Raw genomic sequence first — 24060 nt, 5'->3', positions numbered from 1 at the left:
CTCAGTTGGTTGGGCGACTGCCTTCGGCTCAGGTCATGATCCTGGAGTCCCGGGATCGAGTCCCGCATCGGGCTCCCTGCGCGGCAGGGAGTCTGCTTCTCCCTCTGACCCTCCTCCCTCTCATGCTCTCTGTCTCTCATTCTCTCTGTCTCAAATAAATAAATAAAATCTTAAAAAAAAAAAAAGATTTTATTCATTTATTTGAGAGAGAGAGAGAGAGAGAGCATGAGTGGAGGGGAGGGACAGAGGAAGAGAGAGAAGCAGACTCAAGGCCGAGCAGGGAGCCCAACACGGGACTCAATCCCAGGACTCTGAGATCATGGTCTGAGCTAAAGGCAGACACTTAACTGACTGAGCCACCCAAGCGCCCCATCACCTTGTTATTATTTTTACAAGTGACTTGGCTTTAGAACTTTCTTCTACACTATGTTCACTGGTTTTATACCTGAATGTTAATGCTATTATGTGAACCTAATGAATGGAGACTATATCTTTTTAACCAATGTGTGTAGTTTCTGGCACATTCAATACACATTGTCTCTTGTCTTAAAACAAGCTGGGCCACAGACTGGGTATGTGCTACCACTTTCCCATTCCTATTTCACAGAGGCTTAGATACATTAAGTAGCTGTTCCAAAGTCACAGCCGAATCTAGCCTATAGATCTCCTAACTCTTTCCATTAAACCACACAGATCAGAGGCTTGGCAAACTTCTTCTGTAAAGGTCCAGATAGTAAATAGTTCATGCTTTATGGACCACATATGGTCTCTGTCTCATACTGTGCTTTTTAAACAACACTTTAAAAATACAAGAACCATTCTTAGCAATATGCTATAGTAAAAACAGACCATGGGTCACATTTGGCCCAAGGGTTATAGTTTACCAACAGCTGATATAGACTACATTGACAAATCAAAATATAAAGAAACCTTCCCCTTAGGGCGCCTGGGTGGCTCAGTCGGTTAAGCGTCTGACTCTTGGCTCAGGTCATGATCTCAGGGTCATGAGATTGAGCCTCGCATCGGGCTCAGCGCTGGGCGTGGAGCCTGCTTAAGATTCTCTTCCTCTGCTCCCCCACGCCCCACTTGCATGCTCTCTCTTAAAAAAAAAAAAAGAAAGAAATCTTCTCCTTTATTAGTAGTACTTGTTAATGTTTATTGAATGTTTACTATGTGTCAAATATTGCTCCATATATATTAACTTATTTCATCCTCACAGCTAGCCTATTTGGAAAATACTATTGTCAATCTCATCTTACAGATGGGGAAACTGAGACACAGGCAGGTTTAGTAACTTTCCCAAGATCACATGCTCAGTAAGCAGCATAGACAGGATTCAAATCCAAGCAGTTCAGCACCAGAACCTGCGCACTTAACAATTTGTTTGTTGGTTGGGAGCCTGACTTGTACAGCTATTTGAAGGGAGGAGGGAGGAAGGGGCCCGGAGGAGCTAAGTAACCCCTGGAAGCTTCTGGAATGAATATGTTTCGGAACCATTCACCTTGCAGCTAAGGAGGCGTGGATACAAGCCACCTGTGTTTTATAAAGGATTACCAGGCGGGAAACCTGTGGTGGCTTTCCTTCATGCCATTACAATAGAGGACATGGATGAGCCTGCAGAGGCATCTTGATTTGAGAAAAGCACTTGATTGGATCTCATTAAATTTTAATCATAAACTGAATTCAAAATAAATTGAAAACTGGTTGACAGCACAAACAAAGGGTGATGATAAATGGTGATGCATCTAGAGAGGGGCTATCTTCCAGGGGACGCCTCTGAGGCAAGGACGGATGGGATTTAATGAAGGTGTTATGTCCCTGGAAGAAGACAAATAGCATAGCAAGAAACAGAGGAAGGCAGAAGTGAGCAGCCTGAGTAATTAATAAACCACATTACCAGCTCCTAAATAATCAGGCTTGCTGTTCACCAACTGCTTGGATTTTTTTAAAAAGAATTCTTTGGGTCAACAACAGGGTTGAAGAGTCCTAGAGACATACAACATGAATATTTCAGGTGGACATAATAAATAAATATATAAATTTACAGTTAGAAAGATCCTCAGATCCAATTTGGATCAGATAGTTTCAATTACAGATTCTCAAGCTCTTCATTCCTCAGGGAATAATTTTTTAAAAAAATAAATTAAAAGTCTAAAAGTCACGTATTAAAAAAAATCTTTAAACTCATTAATGTTCTTTGTTTACTGCCCAAATGCATGCAAACTTTCACAATGTCGGTTTGCTCAGTGGAAGCTGGTTTTAAGTGTACTGTTTGGCTCCAGTTCAAATTCCAGTGAACAAATACTTCCAAGTTTACTTGCAGGATTTCCCAGACAGAGAAGTTCTTCCATTTGGTTTGCCAGAGGACTGGAAGTAGTGGTAAGCCCAAGAGACAAGGGAGCATTTACTGGCCCTTATTCATCCCCTGCACACTACGACTCACATCAGGCCGAAGGCAGCACAGCACGACCTGACCTAATTTGAAGTTCGCTCTGGAACTCCTCTGAGTCGCTAAGCAAGGAGACCATGGACTAATGGGAACGGACTGATTCTGCTCTGTAGTGAGCTGGGAATAAATATTTGGAGAACAACCTCAAACCAGCCCAGGTTTTCGTTCGTTTTGTTTCAGATAAGGTTTCTCTAAGCATGTATCTATGATTCTTAATTTCAGTCCAAGCCCCAGAGTGAAGGAGAAGGGGCAGAAAGCAAAAATCAGGAGAGAAAAAAGAAGAGCTATTAAGTAAGAAAGGAGAATGGAAGAGGAAAGACAACAAGGAAAGTGGGGAAACCTTGAAGGACATCTTTAAAAATGTGCCCTTTATTGGTGTAGGAGAGAGATTTATTTAAATTGTGATTTTTATGTATTACTGGGTATGAGAAGGGGCAGCTGGAAGGGAAGGGAAAGAATGAATACAGGTGAAAGGTAGGAGTGTTATAGGTCAGCTGGTGGGCCTGGAAGAGCCTAGACAGACAGCACAGAGGAGGAAGACTGATCAGAGACGGGAGGGAGGCCCAGTGACCCTGGGAGGGGAAGAAGGAAAAACACTGGAACCCCCCCAGAGCAGGAAAACAATGAGGCAGAAAAGGGCCAAGTTTCCCTCATCGCGGAGGGACCTGCCAAGACCCCAGCCAGCCTCAGGTCTTCAGGGTGGAAGGAAGGGGGACACGCGGGCTGGGGGAGGACCCGGCAGTTCCATCACCCCCAAATGGCTCCATTTTAGCTGCCTCATCAGGGAACCAAGCCAAACGGGCACAGCTCTACGGTGTCCCCTGGTAGACGAAAGGACCCCCCACCCCAAGCTCAGCCAGTTTACAACTCGCAGCACGCCCCCCCCCCATGGTGTCTATACGCGCGCGTCCGCACGCGCCCACACACGCACGCGCAGAGCGACGCTCACGGCCAGGCACTGAGGCGCATGTGGGCTAGTAAAGGCGTGCTGGTGATGGGATGCAAAGAATGTCGGGGGGAGAAGGGACAGCTGGGGTTTCATGAACTAAAAATATCTTGGTGACAACGCTCTGAGAAGAAACCGGAGAGGCCCAGGGGGAGAGCTCCTTGATTCCAATCCTCAGATGCTTTCTCACGGAAGGACGGCAAGATTGTTTTGATAAGGAAATGTGATCAAACATTAGGGGTCATTTCACTGGATCTGAAAGGAATTTAAAGTTTAATGTGCTTCATCTGTGCCCCTTCCCCCACCCCCCCCAAACAGTTGCCCGCAATTCTTACATGTTTTTATGGGCTAATCTAAAATTGCCTGCCGTAGAAAAATGGTTGAATTCAGGGTATTTCTGAGCTTTCGATTCTGTGCTGTGTAAAACAGATTTCATTTAGACAAATTGCCTACATAATCTGTCTTCTGCAAGCCTGTTAAAGAATGCCTGCAAAGATGACTGCCTTCTCCTCCTGTTTTCAGAGCCATTTGAAAGTCACTAACTCTTTAGTCCTGGGAGAAGCAGGCTTAAATGTTTTCTGTCTTTGCACCCTCCAAAAGTGAGTATCCCCGAGTTAGGAGCCTTATCCCCGACCTGCTGGTTCATCACCCTGACTTCACTCCTAGGCAGCCCACCCCACACAGCGAGCAGAGCAGTCACGGCTCCATTTCGTGACCTCCATCATGAAATGACTTGGAGCTGCAACGCCAGATGAAGAATGACTGTGGGTGGTCTTTCTGGGTAAAAGCTAGGCTGGCAGCCGGGCAGCAGTGAGCCTCGTTTCAGATAATGGTGCTTCGTTATTTGAAAATAGAATGGGTAACTCATCACAGTTGAAACATCTTGAAATTTCTGTCCTCTCATCCCGGGGTGGGGGCGGCGGGGGAGGAGGGGAGAGAAAGCCATGTAAGAACGTGACAATGACTATACCAGGGCCTTTCCACAGAAACAGTTTGGCAATACTTAAAGCCCTGAGTCAGCCCGTCCCAGTCAGCCAGGGCCTGTTGGAGCTGTACTGGCAAAAAATAATTGACCCAAAGAAATAATAATAATAATAATAATAATAAAGTAGTGGTTTGGAAAAGGTTAAGGATTCTGTGTCTGCCATCTGACGTGTCCAATCACAGCCATCACCCTTACATGGTATCAGGATGTGCTGCACGGCTTCCTTTCACCTCCCATTGAAGGCCCCCCCCCCCCACAGTGATTGGTCTAGCCCAGGAGTGGTTTTCAGCTCCAGCTAAGTCAGTAAGGCAACCTTCCAGGCTGGTCTGCCAGTTCTCTGGCCTGCCTTGACTTTGTGGGCAAGTTCACAGGACAGTTCTTCCTGGGGAACCCAAATGGGACATGAACTAATTCAAGAAACCCCCTGTTTTATGTAGCAAGAGCCAATAAAAACGCCTAAATTCCGGGCAGCCCTCACACAGAGCCACGTGGCCTCCTAGCCACCCCCAGTCTTTGGCCTTGAAAGCTGCTTTTTACCTTGTGCCTTGAGAGCAGGTGAGTGAAACAAATCAAAGCAGCTTATATGGAAAGAGCTTGAACACCTATGAAGCGTTTGATACTATATGGGATGCTAGGGGGTAGAGAAGGATTAAGAAACAAAATCTTTTTCCTCAAGAAACTGTCTAGTAGCAGGAGGTAAAATTAATATATTTGAATAGTCAGTAAACAAAACAAATCTTCCAAGACCACCCAGTACGGCTTGCCCTCTGGGACTCCCATTATTTTGTTAGAAGGGAATTTAAACAAAATCATGTTAGTTCATCTCCCACAACACATTTTATTGATGAAGAAATCCAGGCCTAGGGAAACCAAAGTGAATTGCCTAAGTCACAGAGCCAGCAAGGAGTGGAGTGAGGACTTGAAACCAAGTTTCTTGTCCTCTTTTTTATTATTTATTTGGCCTTTCCCCCATCCATTAAAAAAAAAAAAAATTCCCCTATTCTAAGAGATCATCTTGAACTTGAAAGTCACATGGAGCTTGATTAGCTGCTGAGATCAATAGCGTTTCTCCCCGGGTTTTCGTTGCCAGTAAATGTCCGGGCTGCTTGGGAGGGGCGGAGGGGCTGTAGGGGAGCCGGCCCGGCACAGAGCGGAGCTGAACTTCCTGGCCCAAGAATGTGGGGTTGATCTTTTTCCTGCATGAGACAAGGATCAAGAAAACTGGGAGTTTTCCTTCCATCTTTGAAACTGACGTGTCCCGGGGCTGGAAGCCAATTACTTAATTTTTGCCATCCCGGGCTCCCTCCTTGGAGAAGTGGGGCTGGATTCTTCACCAGAACTTGTGGGGACACTAAGTACTCAAACAAATGGTTCCCAGGCAGCTCCGAAAACAACACCCGTGTGTGCACCGTCCATTCCTCGAAGAGTTAATCTCACTCAGCTCGCCTGTCTGAAATACTAAACCACCGGCACTTTCTCGCCGCCAGAAACTTTTAAGTGTCATTTTCTCAGCCCAAGCGGGTGCAGGAACAAGTTAAAGGTGGGGGGTGGAAGGTGGGAGGAAAGGAAGGCAGAATGTTTCAGTGAAGGAGAAGACAGTGTTTGGGAAGATGGGTCAGCGGCTAAAAAGTAAGGCTAGGCAGGCGACAGCTCTGAACAACTTACCTTAGCGCCACCAAGCACAGACAGACCGGCCGACAGGGTGGTCGTGCTCTCTCCTTCTCACACTGCACCTTGGGCGGCTCCCGCCTCCCTCCTCCCTCCTCCCTCCTCCCTGTCCAGGCCCAGGTAAGCCGTAGAACAGGCTCTGAAGCAGGAAGTGGAAGTTGTATGCAAATTTCTACGGAGGCTAGGAAGCCTCCGCCGAAAAATCTCCCTGTGGGCAGTGAATCAACAGCCGAGAAGTCACTTTATTTCTTAAAACAGAAACCTCCTTCATTCCGTAGAAAAGGCCACTGACTGACCAATTAGGGTGCATTTTTTGTTTCCACCACCCAGCTAAGTAACTGTGGAGGAATGTCCACACTGCCCCGGATCTCGGGGCTACCACATGCCCTAACCCTAGCCGGAGAGGGTGCCTGGGGAGGGGATTGAACTTGGGTGTTAAGATTGGTTATTCATTAGCAGCTCCAAAGGAGGAGATTGGGGGCAGATAGCGGGGTGGAATATGAGGCAAGAACTATCTGTAGCTGCTTAAAACATCAGCATTTGTTGCCCTTCCCGGTGAGGGAGGACTCGCTGCCCACCCCATGTGAGCGTGTGCGCACACGCGTGCACACACACACACACCCTGCCCATCAACAGACACGAAAAAAGTGACTCCTTTTAAGAAAACACACACACGCACACATGCACAGTCCCATGCACATGCACACACGCACTGTTCTCCCTCTGGCTGCATTTTTCCTGACCTCAGGTTTATTTCTTCTCCTTCCTTCTGCTTGTTTAATCAGTAGCCTACAGAAGTTACGGTCGAAGGAGACACTGGTGACAGGATGACCAGGGCAGCAGAGTGGGATGGGAGCTGTGGCCTCTAGAGCTCTGGAGTCAGAGGGATGCGGGGGTGAACTCAGTGATGGCACTGGCCGGCCAGGCACCACAGCTAGATGCCTGGGCAGGCACATTGTGCTTCAGGGGCTGGCCTTGCCTACCCGTTGAGAGGCCCAAGGGTCAGCCCGTGCAGCTAGCCATCTCTCCACCTTTGTGCAGGGGCCAGACCCTGGAGCAGCCCCATCCAGACTGCCAGGTTCTGCTCAAGTAGGTCCCATGAAGTGGGTTGCTCTGCATTCTGCAAGCAGAGGAAACACGGATTGTTTTTAAAATAACATATACAGGTTGTATATGTTTTGGTATATCCTTACAAGGGAATGCTATGCAGCTGTGAAAACTCATAAATATGTATGTATGTATTTCTACATTCGAACATGGAAAAGTGGCTCTGGGATATTATTAATTGAGATATATGATCTCATTTTTGCCAATATATATGCCAGATAAACACATATACATACATATATAGATTCATGTTTGTTCACTGCTGGTTGGCACCCGACACACTGCCCAGAACATAGTAGGCAATCATTCTCTATCTGTCAAATGAAGAAATCATAAATGTCTGGAAAAATGCATGCAAACTGTTAAGTGGTTGTCACCTCCAGGGGATGAGATTGAGGGGAACGAGTGAGAATGGAGGACTTTTACACTATTTACACATATGAGCTGTTTGAGTCTTTTTTCCACAAGCATATTTTTTTAAAAATAGTATTTATTACCTTGGCCTTGAACTTTCTGCCTCAAAATTATTATTATAATAATAATCTTTTTTAGTTTAGGGAAAAATAGTTTTCTCTGTACAGCAGCTAGTCCCAGGATACTTGGAGAACAGAGAAGAAAAGAATGTCAAGGGGAGGAAACAAGAAGGAGAGCCAAGAAAAGGGGCGGGGTGAAAATCATTTTCATTTCTCTTCGATCCCTTATACGGCTTGGGAAAAGCCTGGAAGATGCTTCTGTCAAGTACTACCTTTGGAATACAACCCATCAGGAAGAACTGGGAGAATCTTCTTTTCCATTTCTCCTCCCAACTGTTTCCCCAGATGGGAGGCCTGAGGAAGGAAGATAACCAGGTACTAACCAGGTGCTGTAGGAAGATAACCAGGTGCTAAAGTGCTGCTTTTAATAGCTGTTAGCTGGGCCTTCCTCCTGTCTCCATTTATCCTGAACAGAAGGGCAGGCACCTGGAGGAACAGGTTAATGGTTCCTACCTAGGGCCTTTGCTGGGGCCCTTATTGAAAGCAGCCTGAGGGCGTAAACTGTTTAGAGAGGGTATTCTGAACAGGAGAGAGTCTTGTCTGAATGTGCCACAGGCAGCTACAGGGAAATGTAGACGCAGGGGGAATGTCAGGGAGTCTGGGAAATGAGCACCTCTGTTGCCTAGGAGTCCCCACTGGTGTTTTCAGACTAACGCATACACCCTTTTAGCTGCCATCACGGAGAACCTACCATACGCTACCTGTCAGCTCCTTTAACCCTCCAGCAGTCCCGAGAAAGCCATTTACTGTCATTCCCACTTGGCTTTTGGGAATCCAAGGCTCAGAGACATTGAGTAACTTCTCCATGTTTACACAGCTAGTCTATGGAAAACGATTCCAGAACTGTCTCACCTCCGGGGGGATGTTACTTCTTGTCCCTTCTTGTCATGTTGTGCTCTGTCCTTCCTACATGCTCAGGTGCACACAGGTAACTTCCTTTGCATAACTCTTGACAGCACTCAAGAAGGAAAAAAGCTGTAGACAATAAAAGGGTTGCTCTGAGACTGCCAGTCATAGGGTGCCGCGGGTGTGTATACGGGGCTAGCTGCTGTAGACATAATAGGTAGAGTAGCCAAGATGGGGGTCAGCTCTCTCCCCCACAGTTGGAAGTCTAGGAGGGGAGGATTTGTGTTTGCCAGCTTCTAGAGCTGCTCAGTATTCTTGCAAAAGACATCCTTAGATGAAAGTCAGCTCTTCCCACCTCTGTAAACCAAACCAAACAAAGCCATTTGGACCTGATGTTCAGAAACTCTCCATTCTGCAGTATTAATCCATGAAAAGAAAGGAAAAAGGGAAAGACTCATTCCTTGGAGGAGCCTTGATCTTCCATTTTTAAATGGTGTTATTTCAAACGCTGAAAGGGCAGAGTGAAACTGTGGCACTCCAGAAGGAATTTCCCTGAGAAGGGCCCTTGTTCAGAGGGTCCCCTGGCTCACACACTGCTGGCTGACAGCTCTGTGGCATGGCTGTTGAGACAATGGCAGGACGAGAAGAAACACCCAGGCTCCCAGGGTCTAGTCCAGCTCTTCTGGGTATTCCAGTCCCCAAACCTTTAGTGAGTGCTTGCCTTACTCCAGACACACACTAGGTGCTAGGCGTGCAAACTGAAAGATCCTCAACATGTTCTTGTGTGTCTTTCAGAAGCAAAAACTGTGTAAGTTACATTTCATAGTTAGGATGGTTATAAGGAAGAGAAGGATAAGGAGGAGGAGGAGGAGAAGAGAAATCAAGGTTGGTGAGGATGTGGAGCAAAGGGAACCCTTGTGCACCGTTGGTGGGAATGTGAAGTGGTGCAGCCGCTGTGGAAAGCAATATGGCGGTTCCTCAAACAAAAGAAAAATACAATTGCCATATGATCTAGCAATTCCATTTCTGGGTATATACTCTAAAGAATTTTTTTAATACCCCGAAGAATTAAAAACGGGATCTCGAAGAGATATTTGTACATCTATGTTCCTAACAGCATTATTCACAAATAGCCAAAAGGTGGAAACAACACAACGGTCCATCAGTGGATGAGTGGATAAGCAAAGTGTGATCTATCCATACAGTGGAATACTATTCAGCCTTAAAAAGGAAGGAGATTCTGACATGTGCTACAAACATGGCTGTACCTGGAAGACATTATGGTAAGTGACATAAGCCAGTCATAAAAGGACAAATACTATGTAATTCCACTTATATAAGCTACCTAGAATAGTCAGATCCATAGGGACAGAAATTAGAATGGTGGTTGCTAGGGGCAGATCAGAGGGAGGAATGGGGAGTCATTGTTTCATGCATATAGACTTCCAGTTTTGCAAGATGAAAAGAGTTCTAGAGATGGATGGCGGGGATGGTTGCACCGGATGTGAGTGTGCGAAATGCCACTGAACTGTACATTTAAAAATGGCTAAGATTGATAAATGTTATCTTATATGCATTTCACCACAATAAAATATAAAATAAATAAAATAAAAATCCCCAAAGCAGTCGTGCACAATGGGTTTTTTTCACCTCATTTTCCAGGTGAGGAAAGGAAGGTGCAGAGAAGTTAAGTAGCTTTCAAGGGCTACACAGCCGGGTTTGAAGGCAGAGCGAACTCTCGAAGAAAGCCACGCTGCCCCCCTCCACCGAGCTGTCTGGTACCTGCGGGGGGGGCCAAGGATGCCCCACATAGGCTGAAGCCACACGGATTCATCTCCTCTCTGTGCCCTTTTCTTTCTCTAGACTACCCTTCTTCTAACACTGCCTTTCCTAGTGTCCTTATTCTCTCCTCTGCCTTCCCCTCATCAAAAGGTGCTCTCAGGAAAAAAAACCTGAGCACTCATTTATACCTAAGTTACATGGTGTGAATTTAAATCAGTATGCCACCTCTCTGAGGGGTGCTTGCATTTTAAGCCTCATCACCCTCTATGAAATGAAAACCTTTGTTCCATATTAAAGGAATTTCAGGCATCAGGGAGCAGGCGGGGAGAATCTGGAGGGTGGTGTTGGCAGGCAGGGCAACCCGAACCCAAAGAAATGCATTCAATGGTGGAAACTTTAGGCACACAGTTAGAAGGGAGATCTATTTTATGGGCAGACTGATCTTTCAGGGCTCCACCAAGATGTGAGGTGTGGACGCAAGGGAGTTAGGTGGACATTTCATGTTAAACCCTCCCCTTCGAGCAGACTTGGTTGCCTGACTGCCAGACCCTAGTCTTGCTTGGCCTCAGAACTGTGCACATCCTCAAGAGAATCTAGAGGGTTGATTTCCTCAGGGCATCATTGGCCTGACAGTTCTCAATGCCTCTTTTCTTGTTATAGCATGAAATTCTCGTCTCAAGCAGCTAGGTGCAGTAGTTGGAGATCTCTGGCCAAAGAATCTGAGCATTCACTCCTTTAGTGTCGAGAATGCACTTTACGCACACATTAACACAGTACGTTGTATAGAATCGAAGGCAAATCATGTGGATGCAAAAAGCCCGTCTTCTGGGCGCTTACAACCGAAGACTGGGAATTTCCCAGGGAGTGGAACAGACATTATACCAATAGCGTCCAGGTTAAGAGCCTGGGCTCTGAGTCAGGCATCTGGTTTGGGTCCCTATTCCTCCGCCTGCCAGTTGTGTGACCTTAGGGCAGTTTCGTAACTTCTTTGTACCTTAGTTTCTTAATCTCTGGAATGGGAATAGTAAGGCCTCTCTCTCTCACAGGTGAGTAAGGCTCCAAAGGTAGCAGTTCTCCTGGCTTTGTGTGAGGAAAGGGGAATGAAGCCTCTCCCTCAGCACAGCCCTTGGTGAGTGAGGACCAGGGTAGACTTTAGCCCCATTTGCCTCCTCAGCCAGACAAATGACACAACTGTGTTCTGCAGCTCTGTGAGATGAGTACGAAGAGCAGATTACATGATCTGTGTGCAGTCTCTGGCATTGTGCTCAATACATACTAGCTGCTATTATAATAATAAATACTAACTATCAAACAAATGCGTAACTCAATTAGAATCAGTTATCAGTCAATACTGTAAGGGGGAAAAACAATAAAATAGTAGATAATACAAATATTCATATGTAGCAGGAAGATGTACTTTTATGCTACCAATTGACTAAAGGAGTATTATATGTCAGAGAATTTACTACAGATCAGAGCATCCAACCACATGTGAGTACCCAGTTGAGGAAAAACCAAAGGTCGAACCACACACCTGGTGAGGGCTTTTGCCCGCCCTGCTCTGCACTCTGGTCTGGGGACAGATGGACGACTTCACCTCTAGGCCACCTGAAAGCATAGTTGTCTTCTCTCTCTAAGCGTGCTACCTTGGTGATGACACCTTCCTGGCAGAGAAAAAAACATGGATTCTTTTCACGTCAGTTTTGCCTACTTGGCAGAATGCATGTAGAAGTAAGAGTAAACAGAGGTAGCGATGCTATCTATAAGAAAGATGTTCTTAGAATTGTATCTTAACAACAATAAGATCAGGAAATTTTACTCGTGTGTGTGTGTGTGTGTGTGTGTGTGTGACAGAGAGAGAGAGAGAGAGAGAGAGATTTCATTAGTAGATTAAGCCAAACACAAAACCAAAACCCTGCAACACTTTTTTTCTAGGATTTAGTCTGTCCTCATGAGCTCCCATCCCACTGAAGAGTCAGGGAAACACCTTATGCTTCCATTCAGAGCAATTCAGTCTCAATTCACTCTCTCCTTGGCAATTATTCAGTCTTTTGGTATTTCTGCCTCTTCTCTTCAAGATAGGGTCTAGCGGTAGAGGAAAGCCTGTGTGTCTTCATGGTGGTGGCACAAGGCCTCAGGCCCATGTTGTGGCTTTCCTGTTCCCTGTGGAAATAGTCTTTGTCTCACTGAGCACCTTGCTTTTATCTGAAGATGATGACAATGCATGACAAGCAAGTCCCCTTTTAATGCTCACCTTGGATTTCCTAGAGGGGTAGGCTGACTTGTTCCTCCCCCTCTCTAGGAGACTCTCTTAAGGAAATGGACCCAATTTCAGCTCAACCCAATTTGGGTTGTTGATGTTTGCAGCAGTGGCTGAAAGTGAACCCTAAAATCCAGTCTTTTTCTGCCACAGTAATAGAATCTTTAGTTGGGCAAATGGCTGCCCAGAATAAAGACTATACTACCCAGCCTTCCCTGTGGATAATATGGCCATGTGGACTAAGTTCTGATTAAGAAGATAGGAAAGTGGGCGCCTGGGTGGCTCAGTCATTAAGCGTCTGCCTTCGGGTCAGGTCATGATCTGAGGGTCCTGGGATTGAGTTCCACATTGGGCTCCTTGCTTGGCGGGAAGCCTGCTTCTCTGTCTCCCACTCCCCCTGCTTGTGTTCCCTCTCTCACTGTGTCTCTCTCTGTCAAATAAATTTAAAAAATCTTAAAAAAAAAAAAAAAAGAAGATAGGAAAGTGTCATGCCCTTCAAGGGAAGAGGCATGATTTCCTCTTTTTTCCACTTATCATTGGCTAGACTGTGGATTTAGTTGTGGATGTAAGCTTTTGGGGACCATGTGGTTGACAGTAACACCCCAAGAATGGTAGAGCAGCAAGATGGAAGTAGTCTGGGTCCCTGATGACACCAGAACTTATATTGTAGATATGAAATAATATATGACTCATATTTGACTTTGATTTGCCTTTTTGGAATTTTCCCAATTTTCTCAAGCCCCATCCCCTCCAATAGTCTCAGGTAGGAAAAAGATTTTCCTTGAGAATTGTGGGCATTTCCATTATTAATAATCTCAAGAAGAGTTCAATCATGAAAAGGATTTGAGGACTAAGATTGGCCTTGGACCAGAATGGGAGAATCAGCTCTTCCTCTCTTGGGCCTCTTGAATAGGGCCAGGACCCTGAATAGAGGGCATGTCTTCTGTGGGGAGGTAAGCTAGTCTATGGGAGGAAGTCACAGACTGGGACTCTCTGAATATGGGTAGTTCTAAGTTGGAAACAGACAAGCAAACGGGATCGTGCTGCTGACTGGTACCTGAAGCTGACAAGGTAGCTGGAGCCATAAGACCCTGACAACCCATGAGACAATATCTCTCTCTCTCTCTCTGTGTCACATACACACACACACACACACACACACACGCACACACACGTGTACACACACATGGTAGAAATGTCAGAATTCTGGGGAGCTCATAGGCCCTTTGAAGAAGCTTAATTTCTAGCAATTGATGTAGCTCAAGCCCTCACATTTTGAATCTTTTAAAAGAAGTCTTACCAGGGCGCCTGGCTGGCTCAGTCAGTAGGGCACGCGACTCTTGATCTCAGGCTTGTAAGTTCCAGCCCCACATTGGGTATAGAAATTACTTAAAATAAAACCTTTTAAAAAAATAAATAAAATAAAAGAAGTATTACCTGACATTTGGGTGGGAGGCGGAAGGCTGGTGCTAATAACAGCTGGGAAGGAGGTGATGTTTGTCCTCAACCTCTTTTCATTAATCAGTTTCCTTCATTGGTTCCAGGTGTCCTTTCAGAGTGCCATCTCCCCAAGAAACTCCTTTCACAGAGAGGGTTGCTGCCTGTTCTGTCCCACCTCCTCCAGCCTCCCAGTGTTATTGCCACCAGGCCTTTTGCTCTCCTTGACCATTTCCTGCCCCAGATCTGGTCAACCGCCTGCCTTCCAGTGCATCCCAGGTTCATAAGGCAGATGTGGAGTAGGGAATGGAAGGAAGCTTAGGCCACAAGGCTAGTGAGTGGGGGGGGCTGGGACTTGAATTCATGCAGTCTAATTCAAGGCTCTGAGCTCTCTGCTGTAAGTCCTCCAGACTTCTGAGATCATCTTTCCTTTAACAAATACGGTGACATAAATCTATCTCCCACATCCTGTGGGAAGTCCAGCAACTCCCCACCATTTCCAAGGCTTCCTGGACAGTCGGGGTTGAGTTATATTCTCCTGCTTATTCCCACTTAAGTCCCTGGTCCCTTCAAGTCCTTCCAGCATTTGCTGGCCTCTCCCTGTCCCTTGCCCAGTGCAAGAGTGCTGTCTGTCTCCCTTCTTCCCTGAAACACACCTAAGCCCCAAACTGGCAAGTTAAACCCGTTCCTAAGGACTGGGGAATGTTTGGTCATAACAGAGGGTTGCCATACCATAGCAGAGCTCTGCAAAGAGCTGCAAATTCAAAATGGGGCATGGCTGTCTGCAGGCTCCTTCCTGCACTTACAGGGATGGGGCAGAGCCCGGCTCTCACCCCCTCCCATGCTCTTCCTAATGCCAGCACCTCCGAGGGGCCTCATGCGTGGACACCCTGGCCCGTGTTTAAATTCTGTACCACCCCCTTGGAGAAGAGGCCTGCATGGGATCAGGGAATTCTATGGTCCAGAGGAGGGCAGAGGCTCGGTGTGGATACACCCAATTGGTCCCAAGCCCGGGTGCTGGCTGGTACAGCTGCCTGAGAGCTGAGTCATCTCGCCCTACCTCTGCCCTCCTGCTACCACATTGGTAGGTAGCCTGAAATCAGCTGCGGTGGGGTAGGAATATGTACACAAGGAGAACTGGCAAACTTCCAACTTTCGAACTTTACAAGTCAGTTTTTTGGTGTTTTTTTTTTCTTTCCCCTGGAAAGCCTGTTCATCAGTACACCACTGGCTTTGGACACCTCACCCAAGCACAGGGGCGCAGCCAGGAAAAGGCCAGAGCAGAACCCTCTAAAGCAGTGGTTCGCAGATTTTGCTGCGTATTAGAATCACCAGAGAGCTCTGATAGTGGGCTGGCAAAACTTTAAATAAAGTTTCCCAGGTAGTTCCAACGTACAGCCAAGGCTGCAGAGCAATACGCTGAAACGTGTCTTATCAGAATGCAGTGCATGTAAATTGCCAGGGCGTGTTTTAAGTGACAGATTCTGGTTCAGTAGGTCTGTGGTGAGGCCTGGGATTTGGATTTCTAACGAGCTCTCCGGGGCTACCGATGCTGCTATTCTGTGGACCACAGTCGAGCAGCGAGGGTCTCAAGCGCAGGGCCGTTCGCTTTGCCTGCCATGGAGAATTTCTCCCCGGAGTTACCTTTCTCCGTAAGCCTTGACTGTAGCCATTTTGGGGAACCTATTCTGACCTCCTTTCAACATATTCTGGGTAATGGGGCCACGGTCTCCCTTGGCGCCTGGGGAAAAACCCCAAATTCCTGCCATTTCATTACATGGGTCAAGGTTCTGATACCCATGGTGGCCTTATGGAGGCTGATGGTAGTTTACAAGGTCCTGTCTCAGTGTGGGCTGAGTTCTGTCTCAGCAAGTTCATATTTATTTCAAGGCTGGTCCCTGGAATGACTTGTTTGGGGATGTTCCTCATAGAGATGGGAAGTGAGATCTCATCTGAGCTGCCCCAGTGTCTCCACGGAGTTCTGTTTAACAGGCTGTGCATTTTGACAAAACTTGCCACAGAGAGGGTGAGTCTCGGTTTCAGGCAGGGATGGAACATTCACTAAGCAGGACTTGCTTGCCCGCATCTGACAGTGGGGCTTTACCTAGGGTGGCTCTGGTTTTCCTGCTCAGAGGCACAGTATTCTCAGGATAACCTGGAAAGCCCCAAGTCTTCCCTCGTCTGCAACTGCCTTTTCCTTCAATATCTACTCCAAGTGATAGCGAATCCCTACCTCATCTCCTCTTGGGCTTCGGACATGCCTTACAGCCAACTCTGATTTCCTGTTGGCACCGAATAGGGGTACAGTTCAACCTCCCCCACAGTGAGAGCCCCTCGCCCCCTTCCCTGTCCCTCCCATGCTCCTGATCAGCTCACAGGGCCACTATCACCACTTTGTGACACCGAACAGATTTTAGCTGATGGTTTAGGGACAACGGAGGGGAATGACAGCCCAGGGCAGACCAAGTCAGCAATCTTAAAATGAACTCTGAAGCCTTCCAGCATCATTGGCCATCTTTCACCTTAGGATCCCTGACCTTGGTGTGGCTCCCTCTCTCCAGAGACCTCTTCCTCTCCCTCCCTCCAGGGTCCTTGTCTCGGCACCACCCAGGGAAGACAATAGTTTTGCATCTTTATCAAGGTTGTACTACCTACTTCTTTTTCTTGGTGGCGACTTTCTCCTTCCAGACCACTGTAAAGGATCTCACTTTTTACGGCCAAACATGTCCCATCGGGGTCATTCTGTAAACAGCCATTTCCCACTGAGATCAATACCAAGTGCCAAAAGCAACCATTACTTTATCTTTTTGTAATGATTTTTTTCTTTCTTTTATATCAGAAATTCTAGGAAGATTACAAACAAATTGGGAAATGGTTTGGTGATTCCTCAAAAAGAAACATACCCAAAAGAATCGAAAGCAGGGACTTGAACAGATATCTGTACACACGTGTTCATAGCAGCACTATTCATAGAAGTCAAAGAGTGGAAACAACTCAAATGTCCATCAACAGATGAATGGATAGAGGCGTGTGGGTGGCTAAGGCAGTTAAGTGTCCGACTCTTGATCTCAGCTCAGGTCTTGATCTCACGGTTGTGAGTTCAAGCCCCATGCTGGGCTCCACGCAGGGCATGCAGCCTACGTAAATAAAAAACCCTAAAACCAAACAGATGAATGGATAAACGAAATGTGGTATAATCTATAAAATGGAATATTATTCAGCCCTAAAAAGGAATGAGGTCCTGATACAGGCTACAACATGGATGAACCTTGAAAACATTATGCTAAGTGAAATAAGACAGACATATGAGAACGAATATTATTTGATTTCACTTGTATGGGATACCTAAAATAGTCATATTCATAGAGACAGAAGATAGAAGAAAGGTTACCAGAAAAGGGGAGAATGAGGAGCAGTTTGTTTAAGGGGTGCAGAGTTTCTGTTTGGGATGATGAAAACATTCTGGAAATTGGGAGTGGTGATGGTTGCACAACACAGTGAATACACTCAATGCCGCTGAATTGCACGTTTGGAAATGGTTAAAATGGTAAATTTCGTTATGTATATTTTACCACAATAAAAAAAAAGCCAAATTAGGAGTCTTGGCTCCATCTTCCACACCCTCAGGCAAGACTCTTCTCTGTACACGTCCCTGGAGAGCCCCAGAGGGGACAGGTGAGGGCTGAGGGCAGGGCGAGCTAACTCCCACAGCACAGCTGTGCCCATAGAGCAGGAGGGGCTGTTTGTCAGATTCTGCTTCTCGTTGGGACTCAGCATCAACGCTTGGCTCACAGGTAAGCCTTCCCTCTAAAGATCCCAAATGTTTTGCTGTTTTCAGTTTTCACCTGTCTTTTGATTGGGTTGAAGCCAGCTCCCTCCCTGGGATTAATATTCACAACAAGCAGCAAATGATTAATTTAACCAGTTGAAATTTATTGTGCACTCGCCTTAACTCAAAGCCAGCTTCTGCTGGGTGTTTATTTTTCACCGTTGATGCATGGCACATGACAGCCCCTAAGCATCTGAATTTAAAGCACACCATTGTACAGAATTCCTGCTGCCCCATCTTCTTCTTGCCCGACCCCCTGAAATCTACAGAGCGCTGATTTCCACAAGGTGTCTCAGAGAAGGTAATTCTCATCACTGGCCTTGGGGAACAGTTGGTAGCCTTGAAGCAGTTTAAGATTCGGATTTCATGCCTGGTGCATCGAGCTGGTGACTCGTTTCATTTCAGGGGACTTCAGTCAATAAATTCTGACTTGAACTTACAAGCACATTCCCACCCCACCCCCCGGCCATCACAGAACCAACTAGAGTCTGAGCTTGTCTCTCAGAGCATGAAACCCTCTCCGCTGGGTCCATCCTTACTCAGGGCTGCATCACGCAGCTCATCCAGCCCCAAACCCCTCCCCTCCTGCCTCCCTTGCTTCGCCTCAGCCCACGGGCCCTCCCTGCAAAGTGACTGGAGAGGACTCTAACTGCTGGTGCCTAACAAGGCAGAACAAAGGCCCGCGTGCTCGCAGAGCTCCATTTGGAGTGCACGACAATTTCAAAGCACAAATGGAAAAAGAAAAAAAGAAGGTTTGAAATCTATAGCTGGCTTTTATCAAACCAGAACTTGTAGCTCTCAACTGACAATCAGCCAGCAGCTAAAACCCACGAGGCATGGTTCTTCCTCGCGGCGTCTGGCTGGCTATTAGCTACCAGCAGCCTTCTGACCCTTTTTCCAGAAGGAAAGTAACATCTGGCAGCTGACAAAGGAGCTGGCAGAGTGGGCAACTTTTGCTTCTCTGGAAGCGAATATAAGATTGGCAGGAAATAAGGCATTTAAAAAATGACGATTATAGGCATTTTCACTTGCTTTTCCTTATTATGCTTTTGGGTTCTGGCTCTGATTGCTAAGATGTATTATGTGCTAAGGAGCTTTGATGGCATTTTTTCCTTTTTTTTGCAAAGTAGATGTCTTCTCTTTTTTTCCCTGTTCACAAACACTAACCCAGATAAAGGTGCATTCTCTGAGTGTTGTCTACTTAGCCCTCTGCAAAGCAGTTGTTAATAAACAAAGATGATAGACCAATGGCCATGTGATAGTAGGAGCTTAGTGTGGTTCGGCTGCCTCATTAAAACATGGCTTTGGTTTAGCTGGTCCTTTCGGGCAGGGCCCTCTGCGGCGTGTAGCAGCTGGGGAGAAGTGAAATTGGGATGAAGTAAAGTATAGGTGGATTAACTGGCAGTGGTGTAGGAGAGAGATGAATTTAGTCTAATTTTTCTCTTCTACGCTCTGCCCAGCTCTCCATTTTGCCGCCAGGAAGGGCAGAAATGGTAGGGATAGCGGGAGGAGCCAGCTGAGGAGCGAGCCATGGGATGGATAACCATCCCTGGGAGAGTGGAAGGCCATGGTGTGAGGATCCCACACTTCGGCCACTTGGGTTCTAGCTGCTTTGCCACTCACCATGTCTCCCGTCCTAGGGCACAGCACTTTGGGACTGTAGCTAATACATTATTTGCGGCATTGCTGTTTTTATTCTGATAATCATATTACAATCTGCTATTGTAATGGTTGACCTGTATCAAGAGTTTTAATTAAAAATGTACATGTTCAAGGTAATGTTTGTCCAAAGAGCACCAAATGGATGAGGGCAAAAAGCCTGGATCCTGAACCCATGTGGGCGACAGGATAGAGAAATATCTAGAAGGTCAAAAGGACTAGACTAGATGGAAGAAGTATGTTTCCATCACAGGCTTAAATGACACACATGTGTATGCATTTTGACTCAGTAAGCAGAGAATTTTCAAGACAATGGATTCTGCTTTTTATATTCTTGCCTAAGGAAAAAAAAATTAGTCGATGTTGAGAGGAAGGCTTATTTTTCAAGATGGGCACATGGGTTTCTATATGCTCCCTTTCAAGGACCCATTAAAATGATAATGAAGGAATATGAAAAAGGTATAACCCCACAACATGAAGAAAATGGAGAAGCAGGAATCTGTGGACAGTGGGAGAAGGAAGGTAAGAGAGAGGACAGTTGGTTTGCTAAAGAAGTCCTCTCTACCATTTGTTTTTTAAATTGTGTAGATATATTACTCTGGTAAAAATATATATATATATATATATATATTTTTTAAAGATTTTATTTATTTATTTGACAGAGAGAGACACAGCGAGAGAGGGAACACAAGCAGGGGGAGTGGGAGAGGGAGAAGCAGGCCACCCGCAGAGCAGGGAGCCCGACGCGGGACTCGATCCCAGGACCCCGGGATCATGACCCGAGCCGAAGGCAGTCGCTCAACCGACTGAGCCACCCAGGCACCCAAAATATATATTTTTTTAAGTTGGAAGGGATTTTCGTTGTCTGTTCCTATTCCGTTTATTTTTTATTTTTTTAAAAAAGATTTTATTTATTTATTTGACAGAGAGAGAGATAGTGAGAGCAGGAACACAAGCAGGGGGAGTGGGAGAGGGAGAAGCAGGCTCCCCGCTGAGCAGGGAGCCTGATGCGGGGCTCGATCCCAGGACGCTGGGATCCTGACCTGAGCCAAAGGCAGACGCTTAACGACTGAGCCACCCAGGCGCCCCCAAATCCTCTATTTTTAAATTGGCTTGTTTGTTGTATTGATATTAAATTGTGTAAGTTCTTTACATATTTTGGTTAGTAACCCCTTATTGTATGTATGGTTTGCAAATATCTTCTCCTGTTCAGTAGGTTGCCTTTTCATTTTGTTGATGGTTTCCTTTGCTGTGCAGATGATTTTCAGTTTGATGTAATCCCATTTGTTTATTTTAGCTTTTGTTGCCCTTGCCTGAGGAGATTGGTCCAAAAAAATATTGCTAAAAATGGTGTTAAAGAGTTTACTGACTGGGTTTCTTCTAGGAGTTTTATGGTTCCTGGTCTTACATTCAAGTCTTTAATCCATTTTGAATTTATTTTTGTGTGTGGTATAAGATGGTGATCCAGTTTTATTCTATTGCATGTACTTGTCTAGCTTGGCCAATACTAGTTATTGAAGAGACTGTCTTTTCCCCATTGTATATTCTTGCCTCCTCTGTCATAGATTAATTGATGGTATATGCATGAATTTATGTCTGGACTTTCTATTCTGTTCTACTGATCTAGGTGTCTGTTTTCCTGACAGTATGGTATGTTTTGATTACTATTGATTTGTAGTATAGTTTGAAATCAGGGAGTGTAATACCTTCAGCTTTGTTCTTCTTTCTCAAGATTGCTTTGGCTCTTTGGGGTCTTTTGTGGTTCCTTACAAATTTTAGGATTTTTTTGTTCTAGTTCTGTGGAAAATGCCATTAGTATTTTTTTTAAATCATGTATTTTATTTTAATTAATTAATTAATTAATTAATTTCAAGTATGCTCTATGCTCAGTGTGAGGCCTAAACTCATGACCCTGAGATCAAGAGTTACATGCTCCATGGACTGAGCCAGCCAGGCGCCTTGCCGTTAGTATTTTGATGGGGATTGCATTGAATCTGTAGATTGCTTTCGGTAGTATGGGCATTTTAAAATGTTAATTCTTCCAATCCATGCGCATGGTGTATCTTCCCATTTATTCATGTTGTCTTCAATTTCTTTTATTAATGTCTTAATGGTTTTCAGTGTATAGGTCTTCATCTCCTTGGTTAAATAGATTCCTAGGTATTTTATTCTTTTTGATGCAGTTGTAAATGGGATTCAAAAAAATTTCTGATAGCTTGTTACTAGTATATAGAAATGCAACCAATTTCTGTATGTTAATGTTATATTCTATGACTTTACTAAATTCATTTATTAGTTCTAGTAGTTTTTTGGTGGAATCTTGAGGATTTTCTATATATAGTATCATGTCATCTGCAAATAGAATTTTCGTCTTCCTTTCCAATTTGGATGCCTTTTGTTTCTTTTTCTTGCCTAATTGCTATGGCTAGGACTTGCAATATTATGTTGAATAAAAATAGTTGGCGTGGACATCCTCGTCTTGTTCTTAATCTTAGAGAAAAAGCTCTCAGCTTTTCAGTATTGAGTATGGTGTTAGCTGTAGATTTGTCATGTATGGCCTTTATTATGTTGAGGTATTTTCCTTCTATACCCACTTAGTTGAGAACTTTTTTCTTAATTAGATGTTGAATTTTGTCAAATGCTTTTCCCGCATCTATTGAGATAATTATATGATTTTATCCTTCATTTTGTGTTGTTGGATTGATTTGTTGATGTTAAATCATCCTTGCATCCTTGGAATAAATTCCACTTGATTATGGTGTATGATCTGTTTAATGTATTGTTGAATTTGGTTTGCTAATATTTTATTGAGAAATTTTGCATCTATGTTCATCAGGGGTATTGGCCTGTAATTTTCTTTTTGGTGTCGTGTCTTTTTCTGATTTTGATAACAGGGTAATGTTGGTCTTGTAAAATGAGTTTGGAAGTGTTCTTTCCTCTTCAGTGTTTTGGAATAATTTGAGATGGATAGGTTCTAATTTTTCTTTAAATATTTGGTAGAATTCACCTATGAAGATGTTTGGTTTTGGAATTTTGGGTTTTGGGGAATTTTTAAATTACTGATTTAACTTCATCACTTTTAATTGGTCTATCCTGATTTTCTGTTGCTTTTTGATTCAGTCTTGAAAAGTTGTGTCTTTCTAGGAATTTATCCATTTCTTCTAGGTTTTCTAATTTATTGAAGTTGTTTGCAGTAGTCTCTAATGATCCTTAGTATTTCTGTGGTGTCAGTTGTAACTTCTCTTTCATTTCTGATTTTATTTATTTGGACCCTCTTTTGTTATTGATGGGTCTAGCTAGAGGTTTATCAATTCAATTTTGTTTATCTTTTCAAAGAAACAGTGTTTAGTTTTAGTCATCTTTTGTCTTTTTTTTTTTTAAGCTCTATTTTATTATTTCTGCTCTGATCTTTATTGTTTCCTTACTTTTACTAACTTTGGGCTTTGTTTGTTCTTCTTTGTCTTGTTCCTTTAGTTATAAATTGTTTATTTGGGAGTCTTCTTGTTTCTTGAGGTAGGTTGTATTGCTATGAACTTCCCTCTTCTGCTGCTTTTGCTGTGTCCCATAGATTTTGGAAAGTTGTGTTTTCACCTTTATTTGTGTCGAGATTTTTGATTTTCCTCTTTGACTTCTTCATTCACCCATTGGTTCTTTCGTGGCATGTTGTTGCATCTCCATGTGTTTGTATTTTTCCAGTTTTCTTCTTCGAATTGATTTCTAGTTTCATACCGTTATGGTCAGAAAAGATGCTTGATATGATTTCAATTGTCTTGCATTTATTGAGACTTATTTTGTGGCCTAACAGGTGATCTATACTGGAGAATGTTCCATGGGCACTTAAAAAGAATGTGCACTCTGCAGTTTTCTGATGAAATGTTCTCCATATATCTATTAAGTCATTTGGTCTAATGTGTCATTTAAGACCAACATTTCCTTATTGATTTTCTGCCTGGATGATCTATCCATTGATGTAAGTGGGGTATTAAAATCCCCTACTATAATTGTATTACTGTCAATTTTTCTCTTTATGTCTGTTAATATTTGCTTTATATATTTAGGTACTCCTATGTTGGGTGCATAAATATTTACAAATGTTATATCTTCTTAGATTGACGTGTTTATAATTATTTAATGTCCTTCTTTGTCTTTTGTTACAGTCTTTGTTTTAAAGTCTATTTTGTCCAATATGAGTATTGCTACCCTGGCTTTCTTTTCACTTCCATTTGCATGGAATATGTTTTTCCATCCCTTCACTTTCAGTTTATGTGTGTCTTCAGATCTGAAGTGAGTCTCTTATAGGCAGCATACAGGTGGGTCTTGTTTTTTTTTTTTTTTTTAATCCTTTCAGCCACTCTGTATCTTTTGAATGGAGCATTTAATCCATTTACATTTAAAGTAGTTATTGATGATAGGTACTGATTGCCATTTTGTTAATTGTTTTCTGGTTGTTTTCTAGTTCTCTGTTCCCTACTTCAGTTTTTAATCAAGACCACACTTAAACCATCTGAAAGGTACAAGGTGCCACCCTATTTTATTTTATTTTTTATTTTGTTTATTTA

At 44.3% G+C, this 24060-nt stretch overlaps 1 protein-coding gene across 5 annotated transcripts in view; it reads right to left on the bottom strand.

Annotated features, from left to right (window-relative positions):
* The window catches only part of TRAF3IP2 (TRAF3 interacting protein 2), a 48630-nt gene extending 34593 nt beyond the window's left edge, over positions 1-14037 (bottom strand). The window contains exon 1 of one of the 5 annotated variants that reach the window (XM_021693380.2): positions 14014-14037. In XM_021693380.2, coding sequence (XP_021549055.1) covers positions 14014-14020 — 7 coding nt within the window. In that variant the 5' untranslated portion in view covers positions 14021-14037. Of the gene's footprint in view, positions 1-6045; positions 6136-8540; positions 8611-14013 lie in introns of those variants that run through there. The other 4 variants (XM_021693382.2, XM_021693381.2, XM_021693384.2 and 1 more) reach the window with 4 other exon arrangements.
* Positions 14038-24060: the final 10023 nt, after the last annotated feature.

The sequence above is a fragment of the Neomonachus schauinslandi genome, chromosome 8 (genome assembly GCF_002201575.2).
Source record: "Neomonachus schauinslandi chromosome 8, ASM220157v2, whole genome shotgun sequence".
In the NCBI taxonomy this organism is placed as follows: domain Eukaryota; kingdom Metazoa; phylum Chordata; class Mammalia; order Carnivora; family Phocidae; genus Neomonachus; species Neomonachus schauinslandi.
This window is presented reverse-complemented; position numbering and strand designations above follow the sequence as displayed.